Raw genomic sequence first — 19302 nt, forward strand, 5'->3', positions numbered from 1 at the left:
GAAAAGGACCACAATACAGCCACCTCTGGCCAAATATTGTTTAGTTGGTGGGTCAGTCTCAGGCACTGATCAGCAGTGGTCCTGTGGAGACATTTTACACTGGGCATGGTAGACGGGCAAATGTTCTAGAGTAAATAATAGCAAAAGTGTTTCTGATAAAATGGATAAAACGCCCAATGAGTGCAAGCATAAGATAAGCATACCTAACACAGTTGCAAGTAATATGTATGGCATGTATCAATGTCTACAGAAACACATTTTCAGACAAAGCCTAGTCTTGACCTCAACCATTCTATCAACTCTTCACTGAACAGAACTTCAATTTACACTCAGAACACCAGCCTATACGGAGCTGTAATGCTAAGTCAGTACTGCATAAACCCATTTGCTAATAACCCATTCTAAATGCAAATGTGTAATTGCGTAAACATGGAATGAAATGAGTTTATATAATGAGTTTTGGCCTTATATTTGAATATCTCTAAATATCTCAACCCTCTGTGCAAAAAAAAAATAGCTGGATCTAGCCTACATTGCTTCAGCACTAGCATTAGCATTCCACACTGACATGGAAACCTGCTGGGCTGAATTAGTTTTCACAATATTGGGAGTGATTTAATGGAGAGATATTGTTGAAAAAACACTTTCTCAGCCACTTAACCAAGCTGTGACTATTTAGCTCAACGGTGGCCATCTAAACAAGTTTGATTTAATCTAAAAATAAAGTTCCCTCAACTATAATTACATCAGGAGCTTAAACCCAGCTGCCCTCAGCTAATTGTCATTTCCATGCTAATTGCCGTTAGCTCACTTCACATCACGCTTCCCAATCCGCCTTGATTACACCAGAGGCAGGGAGGCAGTATTAGTTTCTGATTGTGTAATGCACTATTTCTGGGATCGGAGGTCAACACTGTGAATTAGCTGGGTCATCGCTCATGTTTCATTTAGCCTAAACGCTAACAATGTGCATGTAAGTTACAGTGACATAGACACTTCATTATATCACACTGTCTCTTTCTCAGTGCTGTGCTCTATAAGTGTCGGTATTAGGTTTGTCAGTGTGAAAAATACAAATACACTAGTCAGTCCCACCAGGACCTTTTGACCTTTTTTCCTGATTGCTGCAGGATAAAATGCTGGAAAATAATTTCCAATTTTTCTTGTTAAAAAAGAGGATTATTGATTATAATGTGTGTTTAATAAGTGAGTTCTATATCCACATGTCTTATAATACACATATAAAAAATGTAAGTGTTTTATTTTGTTATGGCAAAGGTGATTTTCCTAACATGTTACAACTCATCTGAAGAATCTTCAGTAACACTTTAATGTAGGTCAGATTCATAAAGCTACAAAACACCGACATACGCTTGTAAACTGACATAAACCTACATAAACATTAATTATGCTTATTCTGATAGGCATCTGACATAAAGGCTGCTTTTGTCAACTTTGATGTCAAGGTATGTAAAAGTAGAGTACATGGCCAAAAGTATGTGGACACATAACCATTACACCTACATGAGCTTGTTGGACATTTTATTCCAAAACTATGGGCATTAATATGGAGTCATTAACCCCATAAAATCACATACTTATTAAATACTGAGGCTTATTATTCAATAACTACAAGGACTTCAATGCAAACTGGCTGAGGTATTCATAAGAAATGTGTAATAAAACTTAGTGGGCCCTGGCCATTTAAGGGGTTAATATGAAGTCAACATAGAGGACACTTGCGGCCTTACAACCTCCACTCTTCCATTCTTGTGGGAAGGCCTTCCACAAAATTTTGGACATACAGCAGAGATTAACCCCTTAAAATCACAGGCTATTTACAGTAACTACAGGGACTTCAGTGCAAACTGGCTGAGTTATTCTTAGGTTAAAGAAGTGTGTAATAAAATTTTGGGACCCGTGAGCAGGCCCTGGCCATGTAAGGGGTTACAGCATCCTTAAGTACCTAATGTTTGGAGTAGCTACAGATTATAGTGATAAGATAAAAATTTGTAGATTACACCTAATATAGCTGCATTATATTTACAACCCCAATTCCAATGAAGTTGGGACGTTAAAACATAAATAAAAACAGAATACGGTGATTTGCCATTCCTTTTCCACCTATATTCAATTGAATGCACTACCATACAAGATATTTAATGTTCAAACGGATAAACTTTATTGTTTTTTGCAAATATTCACTCATTGTGAATTTGATGCCTGCAACGCGTTTCAAAGAAGTTGGGACAGGGGCAACAAAACACTGGGAAAGTTGAGGAATGCTCAAAAAAACACTTGTTTAGATGACGCAAAGTGGAAAAGTGTCCTGTGGTCTGACGAGTCCACATTTCAAATTGTTTTTGGAAATCACGGACGTCGTGTCCTCCGGGCCAAAGAGGAAAAGGACTGTCCGGATTGTTATCAGCGCAAAGTTTAAAAGCCAGCATCTCTGATGGTGTGGGGGTGTGTTAGTGCCCATGGCATGGGTAACTTGCACATCTGTGAAGGCAGCATTAATGCTGAAAGGTACATACAGGTTTTGGAGCAACATATGCTGCCATCCAAGCAACGTCTTTTTCAGGGACGTCCCTGCTTATTTCAGCAAGACAATGCCAAGCCACATTCTGCACTTGTTACAACAGCGTGGCTTCGAAGTAAAAGAGTGCGGGTACTAGACTGGCCTGCCTGCAGTCCAGACCTGCCTCCCATTGAAAATGTGTGGCGCATTATGAAGCACAAAATCTGACGGAGACCCTGGACTGTTGAGCAACTGAAGTTGTACATCAAGCAAAAATGGGAAAGAATTCCACCTACAAAGCTTCAACAATTAGTGTCCTCAATTCCCAAATGCTTATTGAGTGTTGTTAAAAGGACAGATGATGTAACGCAGTGGTAAACATGCCCCTGTCCCAACTTCTTTGGAACATGTTGCAGGCATCAAATTCAAAATGAGTGAATATTTGCAATATATTTATCTGTTTGAACATTAAATATCTTGTCTTTCTAGTGTATTCAAATCATTTTATTTGCAAATCATTGTATTCTGTTTTTATTTATGTTTTACACAATGTCCCAACTTCATTGGAATTGGGGTTGTACGAATAGCTTATTTCACATAATGAGGATACAACTCAAGTTTAAAAAGGCTACAGGACTAGAGAAATGATGTACTGAGAAAATTGTCACTGTATTCTTACTTTTTTAAGACTGAACCATTATTAACCAATATTGAACCATTATTAACCAGTTAACCAGATTTAAAGTAAAGTTTTCATTCCAAAGCAGATGGGTGATATTTTCTGCACTCCCAGCACTAAAGGCTAAAGTTGGCTTCTTACCGAAATTTGCCTTAAATGATGCAGCAGTTGCACAGAAGCCAGAATTTAACTGCAGCAACATTTATGGTGGAATGAAAATTTGAAGAAGAAGTTGGTGAATAAGAAGATTCAGCTTAATGATTTTCCTTAGCAGAGTGATGCAGTATATAGACCAGAGGTCGGCAACCCAAATGTTAAGAACAGCCATTTTGTCCTTTCAGCAAGAATCAAACCACCTTGGAGGCCACAACATTTTATGTCCATTTTAACATCTTGGCTGTAACAATGTCTCAGTATGTACTAATGTGCTAGCATAGACTAAAAAGTATTACACACAACAAAAACGCACTTACTTTGTTCTGCTTTAAGCTTAAGCTCAGCTATAGCCTCTTTTCTCACATCTCCGGCAGGAAACTTTTCCAAAAGTAGAATAGTTTCTCATAACATTTGATTTTTTTTAGTTTCTTATTCACCAGCTTTTTGTTCCAATTTTACAAATACTTGAACAAGAAACTGACTTCAGCTTTGTGGCTTTTTAGTGTTTGAGAGTTTCCTGTTGCAGATTAAACGTATCAGTAAACCAGCTTGAGTGCTTATAAATGCAAATAAGTCTACTCTTCTCCAAATTTTACAAGTTTGTCTTAAAACTTTTTCTTTGCTTTTTCATTAGCTACTAGCTAGGTGAGATTGCTGCCTGTGTTGATATGATGACCAGCAGTCTGGGCAGTTTTACATTAAAAGTTATTCATTAACTACAATGTTTAATTCTGTTTATTATTAAAACATTTCTATCCATCCATCCAATGGAAATGGATGGATGGATGGATGGATTAAAACATTGTGTTTGAACAATCAGCAGAGCTTTGTTTTACTGCAAAGGAGGATTCTTTTATTTTTACCTAAAAATCTAATTCTGCTATGGAGCCACAAGAGGCCAATAAAAGAGCCGTGTGTGGCTCCAGAGCCACATGTTGCTTCTCTGGCATAGGTAGATGTATTGAAAATGTTTTGGTGAGCAGAGTTTGTGCTTTCAGTGGCTGGTGAGAAGCATTGACATATCATAAAGGCTAGAAATTATACAAACTTATGCTACCCAAATGTTTTGTGTGTATTACAGATGCCTCAAACTGTCCCTCAAGCCAGTATTAATGGAAAAAAGTGGTCAACAGAATTAAGGCATTTTGTGTATTTAATTCTCAGAGTCATTGGCCAAGAGTGGACCCCGAATACTAGATGTGTTGAAGGTTTGGTATTGACTCACTACTGCGTACTGCAGCTCATTAGTGTTTAAAAGCATAAACTGGGATCTAATATTACATGTAACTCCAAAAGGTACCCTGAAAATTCAATGTACTGAATTTATTTCATGAACTAATTTTTACAGCAACACAATTATATCTTGCGGTCTTTCATAGTTGAATCAAGTAAATTCAATGCATTCCCTTTATAGTGTATTTTATCAGAATTCCTCATAGACATTACTGCATATAAGATGCCTAGAAGTGCTTTTTTTCATTATTCATTGCCGCTGCTACAAAAAAAGAGTGGAATGGAAGACTGATGACAGAATTATACAGTCCAAGGTTCCCTCCAGGTCTGAGCAAATGAAACATTTCTTATGCGTTGTTGTCATAGGAAAAGTTACACAACGGCTTCCCATTATTTGACGAACTGAATGACTGCATTACAGTTGTTTGACTATGGCATTATCAAGGTGAAGAGCACCTTTTCAAGGGAAGGGCTCTTGTCTTTTATTAGTTATGTTTTTAATCAAACTTATCGCACTGCCAGGTCCTTTAATACTGCTTGCTTTTGGGCAATGAGACAAAAGAAAGGGATTAAAATAGAAAGTGTGTGCTATCACCCACTGTGTTACTTGTCAGCGTTGAGCCGGTTTGTGAGGATTTCACTCATGCATAAAGGATGCTCTAACAGCTGGAACATCAGCCATTCTCAGCTCTGTCCTAATTGGTATGAACAGAATCTCCTGCTGAAGGCTGAGGAGCACTGTTCCTCTTCCGCACAAACAGTTGCCTCTGCCAGAGTCAACTGAACTCAGCAGAAAAATAAAGGCTATAAAGGATATAAAGACTTACCCTGTATGAATGTATGCATTTGTCAGTCTTCAAGATGTTGTTGAAGACAATTTTAAACCCTACTGCTTGTAAATATTTAAAGAATGGTGCAGTATGCGAGCAAATTATACAAAACATTTGTGGGGACCAACTTTTTACCCAAGATAAACTAAAATAATATTATCTTCAGTTAGTTAGATCTAAACCAGGTTTCCAGGTTTTCAGATGTTAAATACTACAGGGAGATTCACTCAAAAGAGGCCCCAAATAATAATAACTTTCTGTAGGACGTAGCAATCTGACTGAAACAATGTGCAGTGTGCTCCTCAGTATACGGAGCTTCGAACAAGCTGGGATGCCCCTGCATCAGAGCGATGAAGTAAGCGCTGGACAGCAGTCACGACTTTTAACTTCCATTTGCAACATCTGCGTAAATACCCCCATACCCCTTCATGTGTCTGGCAGAAAACGGAGATCACTTCCGTAACGCAATCAATTACACATACGTCAAGATATGTAGTATATGTTTTTGGTTCAGACTGCTTCATCTCAACAGCAGCCACAACACAATATTCAGGGCCTCTTTCGAGTGAATCTCCCTGTAGTATGTGACTGACAAAAAATGCTAGATGGTTAAATAAACCTCTTTAAATGGCCAGGGTGGGCCCAAAGTTTTATTACACACCTCTATAACATAAGAATAGCTCGATCAGGTTGTATTGAAGTCCCTGTAGTTACTGAATAATAAGCCTTAGTATGTAATAAACCATGTTAAATTTTAAGCGGTGACCTGTGTCTGCATATGGATAAGAAAGTACCTACATACAGCTGTCATTTAACTCTCTGCAGTTTGGTCACTGATGCTATTCAATAATTCCTGCACTGCAAAAAAATGTCTTTGCACTTATTATGAGATTATCTTATTAACTTATTTCTAGACGCTTTTAAGTAACTTTGTATTTGCCAGTATAGTGAGATCATTTTACTTAACAAAATTAAAACTGATTAAAAAATGGCTATAAAAAAGGTAAATAATCTTACATTAAGCTTACAACAATATAAATAGGTGAAATATAAGATTTATTAATTATATTTAAGATAATTTTACTTGACAAGATACCAGTTTTTGCAGTGTAGCCATAAAAACCTGCATGTTTTGTTACATAGGCTGACTGTGCGAGGTCAGTACACACTGCATTGCCACTGAACTGAGAGAGCAGTGGTGTATGTTCAATACACGTCCATTATTTAGGAGGCATCTTGATGTAGAAGGAAATCTAGGTTACTCCCCTCTGTGAAAGAGTGATTTCCTTAACTGAGTGAAATGTTTTCGGTCGATATACAATAGATAGTAAACACCTGGAAAATGCATCACATGGTTATATTGTTGACATTACATCAGTATAATGTGTTTGAGAAGCCAGTGCTGGCCATGGCTCCAAATCAAGGTATCAAGAAAAAGTCAGTTTGATCCGTGTCAAATTGATACATTATCTTCTAGCCCTGAATATGCGGTAATACCCACAATAACAACTCCAGACATCTAGGATTACCTTGTAAACATTGCATCAGCTTGTACAACATAGGAGCTAAAATCACACAAATGTGCTGGAATTCTATGATCATTTAGTCTGTAGAATGGCTGATATGTCTTTTATGCTAGATGACAAAAGTTAATCATCAATCAGTGTCATTTGTGAGTCTTCAATACTCAACTACAGAAGAAAACCTTCACCTAACTGTGAACTCATGGCAAAATGATGAGAGCAAACTTTGGTGTAAGTAAAAGGATGAAATTATTTCCTGCTTATTCTCACTATCCAAAAATTTCTCATACTGGCTCAGCTCTTCAGCCTCTCCAGCACACCACGGTTATATTTTATCTATCAGGATGCTTTTTTAACTAATGGCATACAAATTATGTCTCTCTGTGGGCTGCTGTTATTGCAGCACTGACCTGTGCCGAAACCCCTCAGCTGTGGTTAAATCACATTGCCTGTGTACCTCCTGAGAGAAGAGTGCTTCTCATGCCTGCACACTGAGAACTTTAGTTTTAATAAAGCTTCATCTCCTCATAATTACAAATAAGCTTAAAAAATGCATGTATTTTGCCAGGAATGTAAGAAATACCTTTTTAAGTGTTTGAATGTAGCTACACTATAAAAAGTTGTCATGTTTGCGCAAGTTTAAAGCTTCCTTTAACAGTGCTGCATGAGAAGTTCTAGACGAAATCTCAAGAGCATCTCAACATGCTGTGAAACTGTACATTTGACTTAAAAACAGCCATAAAAACTGAGAATATAATAGAGGCCAAGACAGCAAATCTGTTTCCTTTAACAGCTTTATTTAAGGCTCCTCTAAAATATGCAGGAGGTTCCGTTTGCATTAGGCCATCATGTCATGTGATAATTCAAATGTAGGTTTTGCACAATGTTAGCATATATAGCAATATATGACTAAAGTTTGGCTCAGATAGTACCTATAAAATTAATATTACAGTGTATTTTTACTGTTAGTGGTGATAATAGAGGATACAAAAATATCTTAGCTACTAGGGCAAGTATAGCTTACAGAGTAGTGGTAGCTAGCAACCTAGTTCACTGCTAGCTGTCACAATAAGCTAATGGTAGCAGATAGCCAGTGTCATATACTGAAACAACATTCTACACAAGTAATCTAAACTACATATGTCAACTGGTGTGCCAAATTTAAAAAAAGAAGCAAAAACAGTTTCATTTAAACTACAAATGTAAGTTAGCAAGCTAATCAAAAAAGTTTATACCGTCACAGTGATTGGAAATGTAATTAGCAAGCTAAGCCTGAGATGGTGTCAACAGTCAGTATGGCCTATTCTAGGGGTGTGCAAAAATATGACAGATCCTTTTGACACAGATGAGATTATTTTAATGTTTACTATACACATACCTCTCCATGGATCACCACCTTATCATGGTGGAGGGGTTTGCGTGCTTGAATGATCCTAGGAGCTATGTTGTCTGGAGCAAAAGCTCCTGGTAGGGTCTCCCATGGCAAACTGGTCCTAGGTGACAGCTCAGACAAAGTGTGATCCATAATAACCCCTATGAAAAGACAAAAACAGGACTTGTGTACCCTGCCCGGAACAGGGTTACCAGGGCCCCACCCTGGAACCAGGCCTGGGGGAGGGGCTCACCAGCAAGCATCTGGTAGCCAGGCATTTACTCATGGTGCCCAGCCGGGCCCAGCCCGAAGGAGTTACATGAGTCCCCCCTCCCACCACCAATGGGAGGGGCAGTAGTAGGTGTTCGGTGCTTTGTGGATCGGGCAGTGTCTGAAGGCGTCGGCCTTGGCATTCTGATCCTTGGTTGCTGAATTTGGTTTTGGAAAGAGGCAGCTGGCAGGTATCGACAGGCCAAGCGATCTGCGGCTTCAGTCGTCGCCAAGGCAAAAAACTGTGTGTGGGAGGAGTTTGGTGAGGCCTTGGTAAGTGACTTTAAGTCGGCTCCGAAAAGATTCTGGCAAACCGACAGGTGACTCAGAAGGGGAAAGCAGTGTGCCACTAGCACTGTATATAGTGGAGATGGTGTGCTGCTGACTTTAACTGAAGACGTCATTGGGCGGTGGAAGGAATACTTTGAGGACCTTCCCAATCCCACCGACATGTTCTCCAGTGAGGAGGCAGAGTCTTGGGACATGGGAATAGGCTTGTCCCTTACTGAGGCCGAAGTCGCTAAGGTAGTTAAGAATCTCCTTGGTGGCAAGGCTCCAGGGGTGGATGAGATCCACCCTGAGTTCCTCAAGGCTCTGGATATTGTGGGGCTGTCTTGGCTGACATGCCTTTTCAACATTGCATGGACATCGGGGGCGGTGCCACTGGATTGGCAGACTGGGGTGGTGGTGCCTCTTTTTAAAAAAGGGGACCAGAGGGTGTGTTCCAACTACAGGGGAATCACACTCCTCAGCCTCCCTGGTAAGGTCTATGCAGGGGTACTGGAGAAGAGAGTCCGGCTTATAGTCGAACCTCGGATCCAGGAGGAGCAGTGCGGGTTCCGCCCTGGTCGTGGAACACTGGACCAACTCTTCACCCTCTCTAGGATTCTGGAGGGTTCATGGGAGTTTGCCCAACCAGTCCACATGTGCTTTGTGGATCTGGAGAAGGCATTCGACTGTGTTCTCCAGGGTATTCTGTGGGAGGTGCTTCGGGAGTATGGTGTACATGGCTCTTTGCTACGAGCCATTCAGGCCCTGTACAAACAAAGCTGGAGTTTGGTTTGCATAGCAGTAAGTCAGACTCATTCCCAGTGAGAGTTGGACTCCATCAGGGCTGCCCTTTGTCACTGTTTCTATTCATAATTTTTATGGATAGAATTTCTAGGCGCAGTCAGGGGATGGAGGGTGTCCGGTTTGGTGACCTCAGGGTCACATCGCTGCTGTTTGCAGATGATGTGGTCCTATTGGGGACATCAGGCCAAGAGAGAGCCCTCTCTGGGTCGGGGATAGGCTCTTGCCTCAAGTAGAGGAGTTTAAGTATCTCGGGCTCTTGTTCACGAGTGATGGTACAAGGGAGCGGGAGATTGACAGGCGGATTGGTGCTGGGTCAGCAGTGATGCAGGCTCTTTACCGGACTGTTGTGGTAAAGAAAAAGCAGAGCCATAAGGCAAGGCTCTCAATTTACCAGTTGATCTACGTTCTCACCCTCACCAATGGTCATGAGCTTTGGGTAATGACCGAAAGAATAAGATCGCAAATACAAGTGGCCGAAATGAGTTTCCTCCGCAGGGTGTCTGGGCTCTCCCTTAGAGATAGAGTGAGAAGTTCGCTCATCCGGGAGGGACTCGGAGTAGAGCCGCTGCTTGTTCACGTTGAGAGGAGCCAGCTGAGGTGGTTCGGGCATCTGGTTAGGATGCCTCCTGGACGCCTCCCTCAGGAGGTGTCACAGGCAAGTCCACCTGGGAGGAGACCCCGGGGAAGACCCAGGACTTGCTGGCGTGACTATATTGCCCAGCTGGCCTGGGAGCGCCTCGGAATCCCCCCTGGAGAGCTAGTGGAAGTGGCTAGGGAAAGGGAGGTCTGGGCTTCATTGCTTAGGGTGCTGCCCCCACGACCCGAACCCCGGATAATGGATGGATGGATGGACTATACACGTTATGTATCACATGTGATTTTAACAACCCTAATCTTTCATCTTTCCTTCACTGGGGAGAGTTAAAGTTAAAATGAGAGCACAATGTCCTGTAAGTGATAGTGCTCTCTCACTATCTTGCTGTATTATTTTTCATTATTCTTCACTTTAACACAACCAGAGGGTCTTGATGTGCAAGTCACTTCCTTAACTCAAACAAACACATGCTAATCTGCTATTAGCCTCTAGCACAGTCACAGTGCCAGGGCACAGAATTCCTCCAAAAGACCCTAACTGTCAGAGTAGTTCATGTAAGAAATGTTAAAACCACATATAAACATGAGCAAAATGTATTTATACTGATGGTAATGTTTAGGGACATCTTTCCATCTTTTGACATTTTCAGAGTAGTTTGATTTTCACAGATACTTTTTGATTAAACAGAAAAAAACTTATTTTGCTAATTGCTTTACTAATATCAAACAGCAATTTGCTTATTAACACTTATTTAGTTTATAAACGTGATATGGCCAAAGGTATGTAGACACCTGACCATCACACCTATATGAGCTTGTTAGACATTTCAATTCAAAACAATGGACATAAGTATGGAATTGGCCCTTTCGTTGCAGCTGTAACAGTCTCCACTCATCTGGGAAGGCTTTCTGCAAGATTTTGGAACGTGTATGTGGGAATTTGTGCCCATTCAGTCAAAAAAACATTTGTGAGATCAGACAGTGATGTTGGACAAGAAGGTCTGAGTAACAATCGACTTTCAAATTAATCTCAAAGGTGTTCAGTGGGGTTGAGGTCAGGGCTCAGCAGGCCACTGAAGTTCCTCCACAAAAAACTTGTCAAACCATGTGTTTAGGGAACTCGCTTTGTGCACAGGGGCACAGCTAGAACAGGGAAGGGCCTTCCCCAAACTGCTGCCACAAAGTTGAAAATGTATGTCTAGAAGGTCTTTGTACGCTGTAGCATAAACATTACTGTGGCATCGCCCCCTGGCCCCAACGATGACGGCCGAGAGAGCCAGCAGAAAGGTGGGGCCACGCATCTTGGCAAGAATGCCAGGGAGAAAGCCATGAGTGTGGAGGGGGCGGAGCGCAGAGCCTGAGCTCCCCTGACGGACGTGAGTCATGAAAGTGATAGTGGGAGGAGGAGGACGATGCTGGTGCTGGCTACGGGAGGCACCAGAGGGAGGAGCAAGTAACCCCTTGTTACGCAGCAAGGCCGCTAAGTTCGACCCAGGTGGCTGAGCAATAACGGGGAGGCTGCCCTTAATGAGAGCCAGCTGATTCTCATCTGGCAGGCAGCTTGAGCGCCTTTAAATAGAGCTGAGAGGGAACAGATAAGAGAGGGATGAGCTGCAGCTAAGGAAGGCAGAGCTGAAAAGCTTCACTATAAAGAAGGCCTGAAAAGTCTAGCTAGCTAGCGTCAGCCACTGAAAAGTGGCCAGCTAAGCGTTGGTTTGGTTTTGTTTTGTTTGTTTGTTTTGGGAAATAAATAATGGCTGCTGCAATTGTGAATCCTGCCTCCAGTGTCCTCATTGAGCCCGGGGTAGCACATGCCGTGCTACAATTACCCTTCATTAAAACTAATGAGCCACACCCAAAACCTGAAAAACAGTCCCAGACCATTATCCTTCCTCCACCAAACATTACAGTCAGCACTATGCACTCCAGTGTGTAGCATTCTCCTGGTATCCACTATACCCAGATTTGTCCCTCATACTGCCAGATAGTGAAGTGTGGTTCGTCACTCCAGTGAACATATTTCCACTGCTCCAGAGTCCAATGGCAGTGTACATTACACCACTTTGGCCGACGCTTGGCATTGTGGCTAGTGAGCTCCCTGACTATAGAAATGCATTTGATGGTTGAGGTTCCCAATGCACAATTCTGTAGTGACTGTACAGAAGGAGTGTACAGGTAATTTTTATACACTACTTCAGCACTTAGCAGCCCCACTGTCTGCTGCTTAGAGACTAAACTGATGCTTCCATTTCAGAATAACAGCACTTACAGTTGACAGGGGCAGATCTAGCAGGGAAGAAATTTCACAAACTGACCTGTGACAAAGATGACATCCTAAGACAGTGACACATTTAATACCACTGAGCTCTTCAGTACAACCCATTCTACTGCCAATATTTGTCTATGAAGATTACATGGCTATGCACTCTATTTTATACAAATGTTGGCAATGGGTGTGGCTAAAACACCTTAACTCAATAATTATGAAGGGTGCCAACATACCTTTGGCCATATAGTGTATGTTTAGCCAGTGATAGTGCGGTGATTTGGCTAGTTAGGTTATGCCTACGTTTATCATGGATTTACTTGCAATGTTAAAATTTTATGAATAAATAACCAAAATAATTTTGAAAAAATGAAAATGCCCTCACTCTATATGTATGTATGTATGTATGTATGTATATATATATATATATATACACACACACACACACAACATATTTGCAATTCCATTTTGACCAATCATTGTCCCAGTTTTACCAGTACTGTATTTTATAATATTTTATAAGCGTCACAGCCTCCTGAGCCACTGAGACCCTCAGACACCCAGGTACAGTTCAAATTGCTGCAGCAATTATATGGAGAGTAATATTATGTGGATTTTGAGGATTGGAAGCAAACAAACACAGCTTGTTTTAAGCATAACAGTAGCTGGGCACACAAAATAGCATTAGATAAACAGTAGCTCATTAACACCAAAGGCATAAATACTACAAATCACCAGCATATTATAGTTATATTGGTCATTGCTGCTCCTGTGCATAAAGCAAGAGATACAAGTTAGAGTTTTTCTGTTATGAGCTCTGAGTTTGTTCTTGCTGACTATTAAGCTGCTGTCTCCTAGTGCAGTTTTTTTCTGCTGCTGCAATGTTTGAACGTTTCAAATACGCCTCATTCATAATTAATTCTTTGTTTTTGCCGTTTATATTGTACTTTACTTTTGATTTTGATTCTAAGTGTCTTTTCAGCACAAAAAATAATTCTCTTCCCCTATTAAATCATTCTTATGACTCACATGAAGTGTCCTGTGTCATTGCCTCCAACACCCGGAGACTTCAGCTTCTGAACCAGGATCCGGATCACGTTCAGGAAGATGATGATGTTGGCCTGATAGAAAGTGAATACAGCATGACTATTTGTAATTACACAATTCTTTACACTTACACTCAATTTACTTTTTACACTGACAGATTTAAGTCATGACTTTTTCTATTTGTTTTGATAAGTGATAACAAGGCAAAAATGTAACGTTAACCTTTCATCAAATTCAATTTATAATAAATGAATCTTCCACTTAAAAACAAAAATATGGTATAGATTGAAGGTTTCTGTATATTCACAGAAAAAGTCTATATTTTCAACAGAATATCTCGTTTTAACAGTCCTACAGAATTACCCCATGCTGTTGTTATCGCCCACAATAATGTTGGCTCCTAAGGATTAAAATGATTAATCACATGATACTTTGCATCTTTACTCACAAACAAGGACGCTGTTATCGGTCCTTTGATGATCCACCAGACGCCAATGTTATCAGTGTCATCCCAACATCTGTAAAAAGAAAATATCATCAGACCAGACGCTGATAATGAAAACCATATAAAGCAAGCTCCCACATGCCGAAATAAAAGCTCCTCTCATTAAGAAAACATTAAAAATAGGTGTTCCTAAATTCTTTATTTATGCATATGGTTCTAGGGGGGAAAATCATTATAATGGTTCTTTAACCTTAAAAAAAGTTCTCAATTATAAAAATTGTTCTTTTAAGAACCAGTCATTAAAATGTTCTTTAGTGGTTCTTCCAAGGAATCACTCCAAAGACCCCTTTTAGGCCCCTTTAAAGAGTGGAGGAAAGAAAAACATTTCAAGCTTTAATTTACTTTAACCCATTAATGTCTTGATGTTTTAATTTCATTTGGTTCTAATGGCTCTAATGAGCTTGCCTAGCATATATCTGAAGAAATTCTTAAAATCAATCGAAACACAGCCTAAAAAGTGAGTTTTTAACCCTTAACCCTTTCTAACCAAATGTCTGAACCAATCCATTTTAAGAATTTGGCCTCTTAAATCTGCTGCCAGAGGAGTTACGACGGTTCCATGTTAAAGCACATAATAAAAATATATGAGCTTATAGAATTGATGCCTTCCATGTGCTACTGTGTTGTCTATCACTGTATGAAAGCTCTGCTTTCTATCACTGTATGAAGCTTCCTTTATCGTTTCTGAGTGAGTGTGTGAGCCCATTCAGAGCACATTAGTAAGAGTTTGTTATTGTTTTCTTTAATCAGTGTAACAATGAAATGCATCTGGTGTATGATTTATAATCCTATTCATATGTTCTTGTTCAAAAGGGTAGTTTGGGACACTAAATAAAACTTCATTTAAGTGTTTGATAGATCTCACTCTTTATCAAACAAATGCTCTGAGAAATCACATGATTAATGGAGAACTGAGGTTTAAGCAGCAGATATGGTCACGTTTTTGTATCAGCCTTAAAGGGGTGACTGAATTAGAAAGAAAATGTAAATTTAGGTTCCTTGGGGCTTTAATGTGTCCTATTAAATGTCATTTTTTTAATCAGATTGGTCTGATTTTTAACAAACCTATAGAAAATCTCAATTTAATTCTGAATAAAAAATTTAAAATGACAATCAAAATGACACAAATGTTCAAATAAGTAGTTTGATATTAATCCACACTATTCAAGCTATACTATACAAAATGTTCATAGCTTTAGACCAATCAGAGCAAGTTCTGGATGGAGGAACTACTTAGAATAAAATTATGTGCAAGTAAATTTCATGAAATGTTCACTCAATGCAAAGGGCAGCTGGTGTTTTTAAACAATGTAAACTCTCTCTATTTGTTGATTGGTAAAGGTTAGCTTACCCTCTGTTGTCGTAAAAGTTTCTTGTCAAAACCCAAACGATAAGGACAACTGATGGCACACCTAAAACACAGAAGATGAAGCTTACTGCCAGTTTAGCTCTCATAATAAAATTTATGAAAATAAAACAAATGGAATTGTGAAAGAAACACAGTCATTAAATAAAATCTTTGATCCCATTCCAGGGCATTTTCAACGCTCTCTTTGAAGCTAATTAGATGCAGGCTTTGCTCTGAGCTCAAAACTTATTTCCATGATGCACTGACCCCATCCTATCAGGATGTACCACCAGAAGTACTTCCTCTGGGAGACGAAGGTGAGTGCCAGCAGTGTCTGCAGGTACATGCCCTCCACCAGCAGCCAGAAGTAATTAGCCAGGATGCTGAACTGGAAGAAAGCTACAGCGCTCTTACACGCCATCTGGAGAGAACAGTATGCAGAGAAACGATGAAGATAAAGCCATCCAGACGCATTAACACTGTTACAGCACTTAAGTCAGCTTATATACACGTCTAACTCAGGAGCCTTATCAGGAAGAGAGGGAGTTTACAGAGCTTATTAAGGATCTGAACTCATTCTTTCTCTAAGGATGATTTTGCAAAGCTCCCCTAATACATGAATATGATTACAACAGTCATTCATTCATTTGGACAATCTGCCTGTTTTTCTATCTATCTATCTATCTATCTATCTATCTATCTATCTATCTATCTATCTATCTATCTATCTATCTATCTATCTATCTATCTATCTATCTATGTGTCTGTGTCTATGTATGTGTCTGTCTGTCTGTCTATCTATCTATCTATCTATCTGTCTGTCTGTCTGTCTGTCTCTCAATCTGTCTATCTGTTTATCTGTCTATCCATCAATGTGTTTGTGTCTATGAATATCTATCTATCTATCTATCTATCTATCTGTGTGTCTGTGTGTCTGTCTCTCCGTCTGTCTTTCTTTCCATCTGTCTGTCTCTCCGTTGGTATGTCTGTCTGTCTGCCCATCTGTGCACATAGAAATTTTACATTAAATTTCATATTTATTAACTTATTTTCACATCAACAAAATATATAATAATAACAACATAATAATAATAATAATATAATATAATACAATAATAATAATAAAAATAATTGTTAATACTAACATTAAGTATTGTTTGTGTAATGATAATCTTGTCCTCCTTTTACAGGCTGACACATTTTCCTCTAGAATTACCCACATGAAGCGCCGTGTGAACTGTTTTACTGTAAGGCTGTCTGCGTGTCTATGTAGCTGCTTGTCAGTTGAAAAACATGACCCATTTCCCTCCAGAGAGCTGTCCTCGCCTCTCTGCCTCAGCACAGAAACAGAATAGTTCTACAGTCTCAATACAACCATGTTCATATCTCACTAATCATCACAGCTCACCACTGACCCTCCACAGTCCCACTAAACTGGCACGTCAGTAATGAAACACCATGGCACACACATATCAAAATTACAGTAGTAGGACAAATAAAACACAAAAAGGGATCATTCCAGTTTATACTGTGTCATTGTATTTATGTTCATGCTGAGGAATTTCTCCAGAATATTTGGAATATACACCATTTCTCCAGAATATTTGGAAGTACACCTCCTTGTACTTTTTATCAGCTCCACAAACCACTTAGTTCTACAACTACAGACTAAAGTCCATCTGTTTCTCTGCACACTTTGTTAGCCTCCATTCATCCATGGTCAGGACCCCCACAGGACCACCACAAAGCAGGTATTATGTGGGTGGTGGGTCATTCTCAGCACTGCAGTTACACTGATGTGGTGGTGGTGTGTTAGTGTGATGTGCTGGTACAAGTGGATCAGATACAGCAGTGCTGCTGGAGTTTTTTAAAGACTCACTGTCCACTCACTGTCCACTCTATAAGACACTTCTGCTTTGTTGGTCCACCTTGTAGATGTAAAGTCAGAGACAACAACTTTTCTGCTGTAGCACAAGTTTCTTTTGGTCATCCTGTATTCCTTCATCAGAGGTCAAAGGGCTCTGCCTTTCCACATAACTTAGTCAAAAATTTTGTAAAACTGAATAATATAATACAGTGTTTTAACTTATAATGTAATACCTTTATTTACCATATTTACTATTTTTGTTTTCCAGTTACTAAAGATCTCCTACAGTGCTTTTATGCTTTATACAGGAATCATCACAGCCTGGAAGGAGGGGATCATCAACAAGACAAAGTCATGGAAGAGTTCATTCTTCTTTCAGAAAGAGCCTCCATTATGAAGACTTCTTATAACAATGATCCTGTTAACGACTGTAACCTGCCTAGTCTGGACAAAGTAATAACATCTTGTGAAAATGAAATGAAAGAAATTATATTTACGATAGACAAAAACAGTAAATCATTCCAATTTCACTGGAATACAAACAGAGGGTTAACAGTGGTACCTGTTCTTCTCAGTAATGCAATAAGGTGTTACATGTTCAACCTAAAAAATGTAATAAATTCCTAATAATGTTATAAATTATTACCCTGTCAGCAAAAATCTTATTACATTCACAGTTAAGACTGTATTATATCACTGGACACGTTATTACACTTTTTGACCAAGTTAACTGTTAAATCTTATTCCATTTGTGGCCGTTATTACATTGTGGTGAAATTATTACATTATTAGATTTTGCAAAGTGCTTAAACCCTTCAGCAGTACTGCTGTGCTGTATAACAGGCCACCACATCAGTGTTACTGAAGCACTGAGACTTGAGGCATGACCATAAATAAACAGTGTGAAAGGGCTAACAAAGTATGTAGAGAAACAGATTACAGTCTGTAACAGAGTGCAACAAAGGTGTACTTAATAAAGTGGTTGGTCAGTGTTTCTCTCTCTCTCTCTCTCTCTCTCTCTCTCTCTCTCTCTCTCTCTATATATATATATATATATATATATATATATATATATATATATATATATGCACACACCGTGTTGTGAAGGTCAGACTGTGATAGATCCCTGTTCTTTAAATAAAACAGGGCAGTCGCTCATACCTGGTTGCCATCAAATTGATTGAAAACACCAGACTCTAATTTTAATCAAATTATCTTCTAATCCTCAAGGTTCACATACTTTTGATACTCACAGATATGTATTATTGGATCATTTTCCTCAATAAATAAATGACCAAGTGTAATATTTCTGTGTCATTTGTATAATTTTGTTCTCTTTATCTACTATTAGGACTTGTGTGAAAATCTAATGAAGGTTTAGGTTAGATTTATGAAATCTAGAAAAGCACCAATTGATAATACAAAATGAATGGACTAAAAAAATCACCCAAAATGAGTTGGAAAAAAGGCAGGTTTCACAGGAGAAGGAAAAAAATTACTTTACTTTTAATGTAAGTCAGTGGAACCAGCCTTTTTTCCTGCCTGCGCCATGAATGAACTTCACTTCTCCAGACAAGAGGATGGTTCCCCTGGTAAAGTGAGGGTTTGGATTCTTCATACCTCTCTCATCCTGTTCTAGGAGCACAAAATATGTTTAAGCTGATTGCATCTCTGTCTCTTCTTCTGTAATAATTATCCTTCTTTAGATCGCAGAAGAATCTGAATCTGTGTAAAATTAGGGGACATCAAGAAAGTAGAAATATTTAGCTACGTAAATCACAATAGCTGCAGGCTAGAAGAATGAAAAGTAGTACAAGCAGCTGTTAACAGCTGTTAACATTAACTGGCAATGGTGGTCTTGTTTTGAAGTGCCTAATACACCATCTTCTGAAATTTTGATTGACTGTATAACATCTTGTTTGATTTTTGTCAGTTTTCATGGTTTAGCCATGTGCTTTTTGTTTATGTTTTTCATGTGCTTTTGTTGTTATTTTGGATTGGTCTCCTCCTTGGTCCT

General features: G+C 39.3%; 1 protein-coding gene across 1 annotated transcript in view; it reads right to left on the reverse strand.

Annotated features, from left to right (window-relative positions):
* Window positions 1-19302, reverse strand: part of ghrhra (growth hormone releasing hormone receptor a) — a 49414-nt gene that overhangs the window by 8500 nt on the left and 21612 nt on the right. Inside the window, exons 7-10 of the mRNA XM_017707364.2 lie at window positions 15686-15839; window positions 15422-15482; window positions 14014-14083; window positions 13548-13639 (exon numbers count right to left, since the gene is read on the reverse strand). Coding sequence (XP_017562853.2) covers window positions 13548-13639; window positions 14014-14083; window positions 15422-15482; window positions 15686-15839 — 377 coding nt within the window. The remainder of the gene's footprint in view (window positions 1-13547; window positions 13640-14013; window positions 14084-15421; window positions 15483-15685; window positions 15840-19302) is intronic.

This window comes from Pygocentrus nattereri, chromosome 19 (genome assembly GCF_015220715.1).
Source record: "Pygocentrus nattereri isolate fPygNat1 chromosome 19, fPygNat1.pri, whole genome shotgun sequence".
NCBI classification, from domain to species: domain Eukaryota; kingdom Metazoa; phylum Chordata; class Actinopteri; order Characiformes; family Serrasalmidae; genus Pygocentrus; species Pygocentrus nattereri.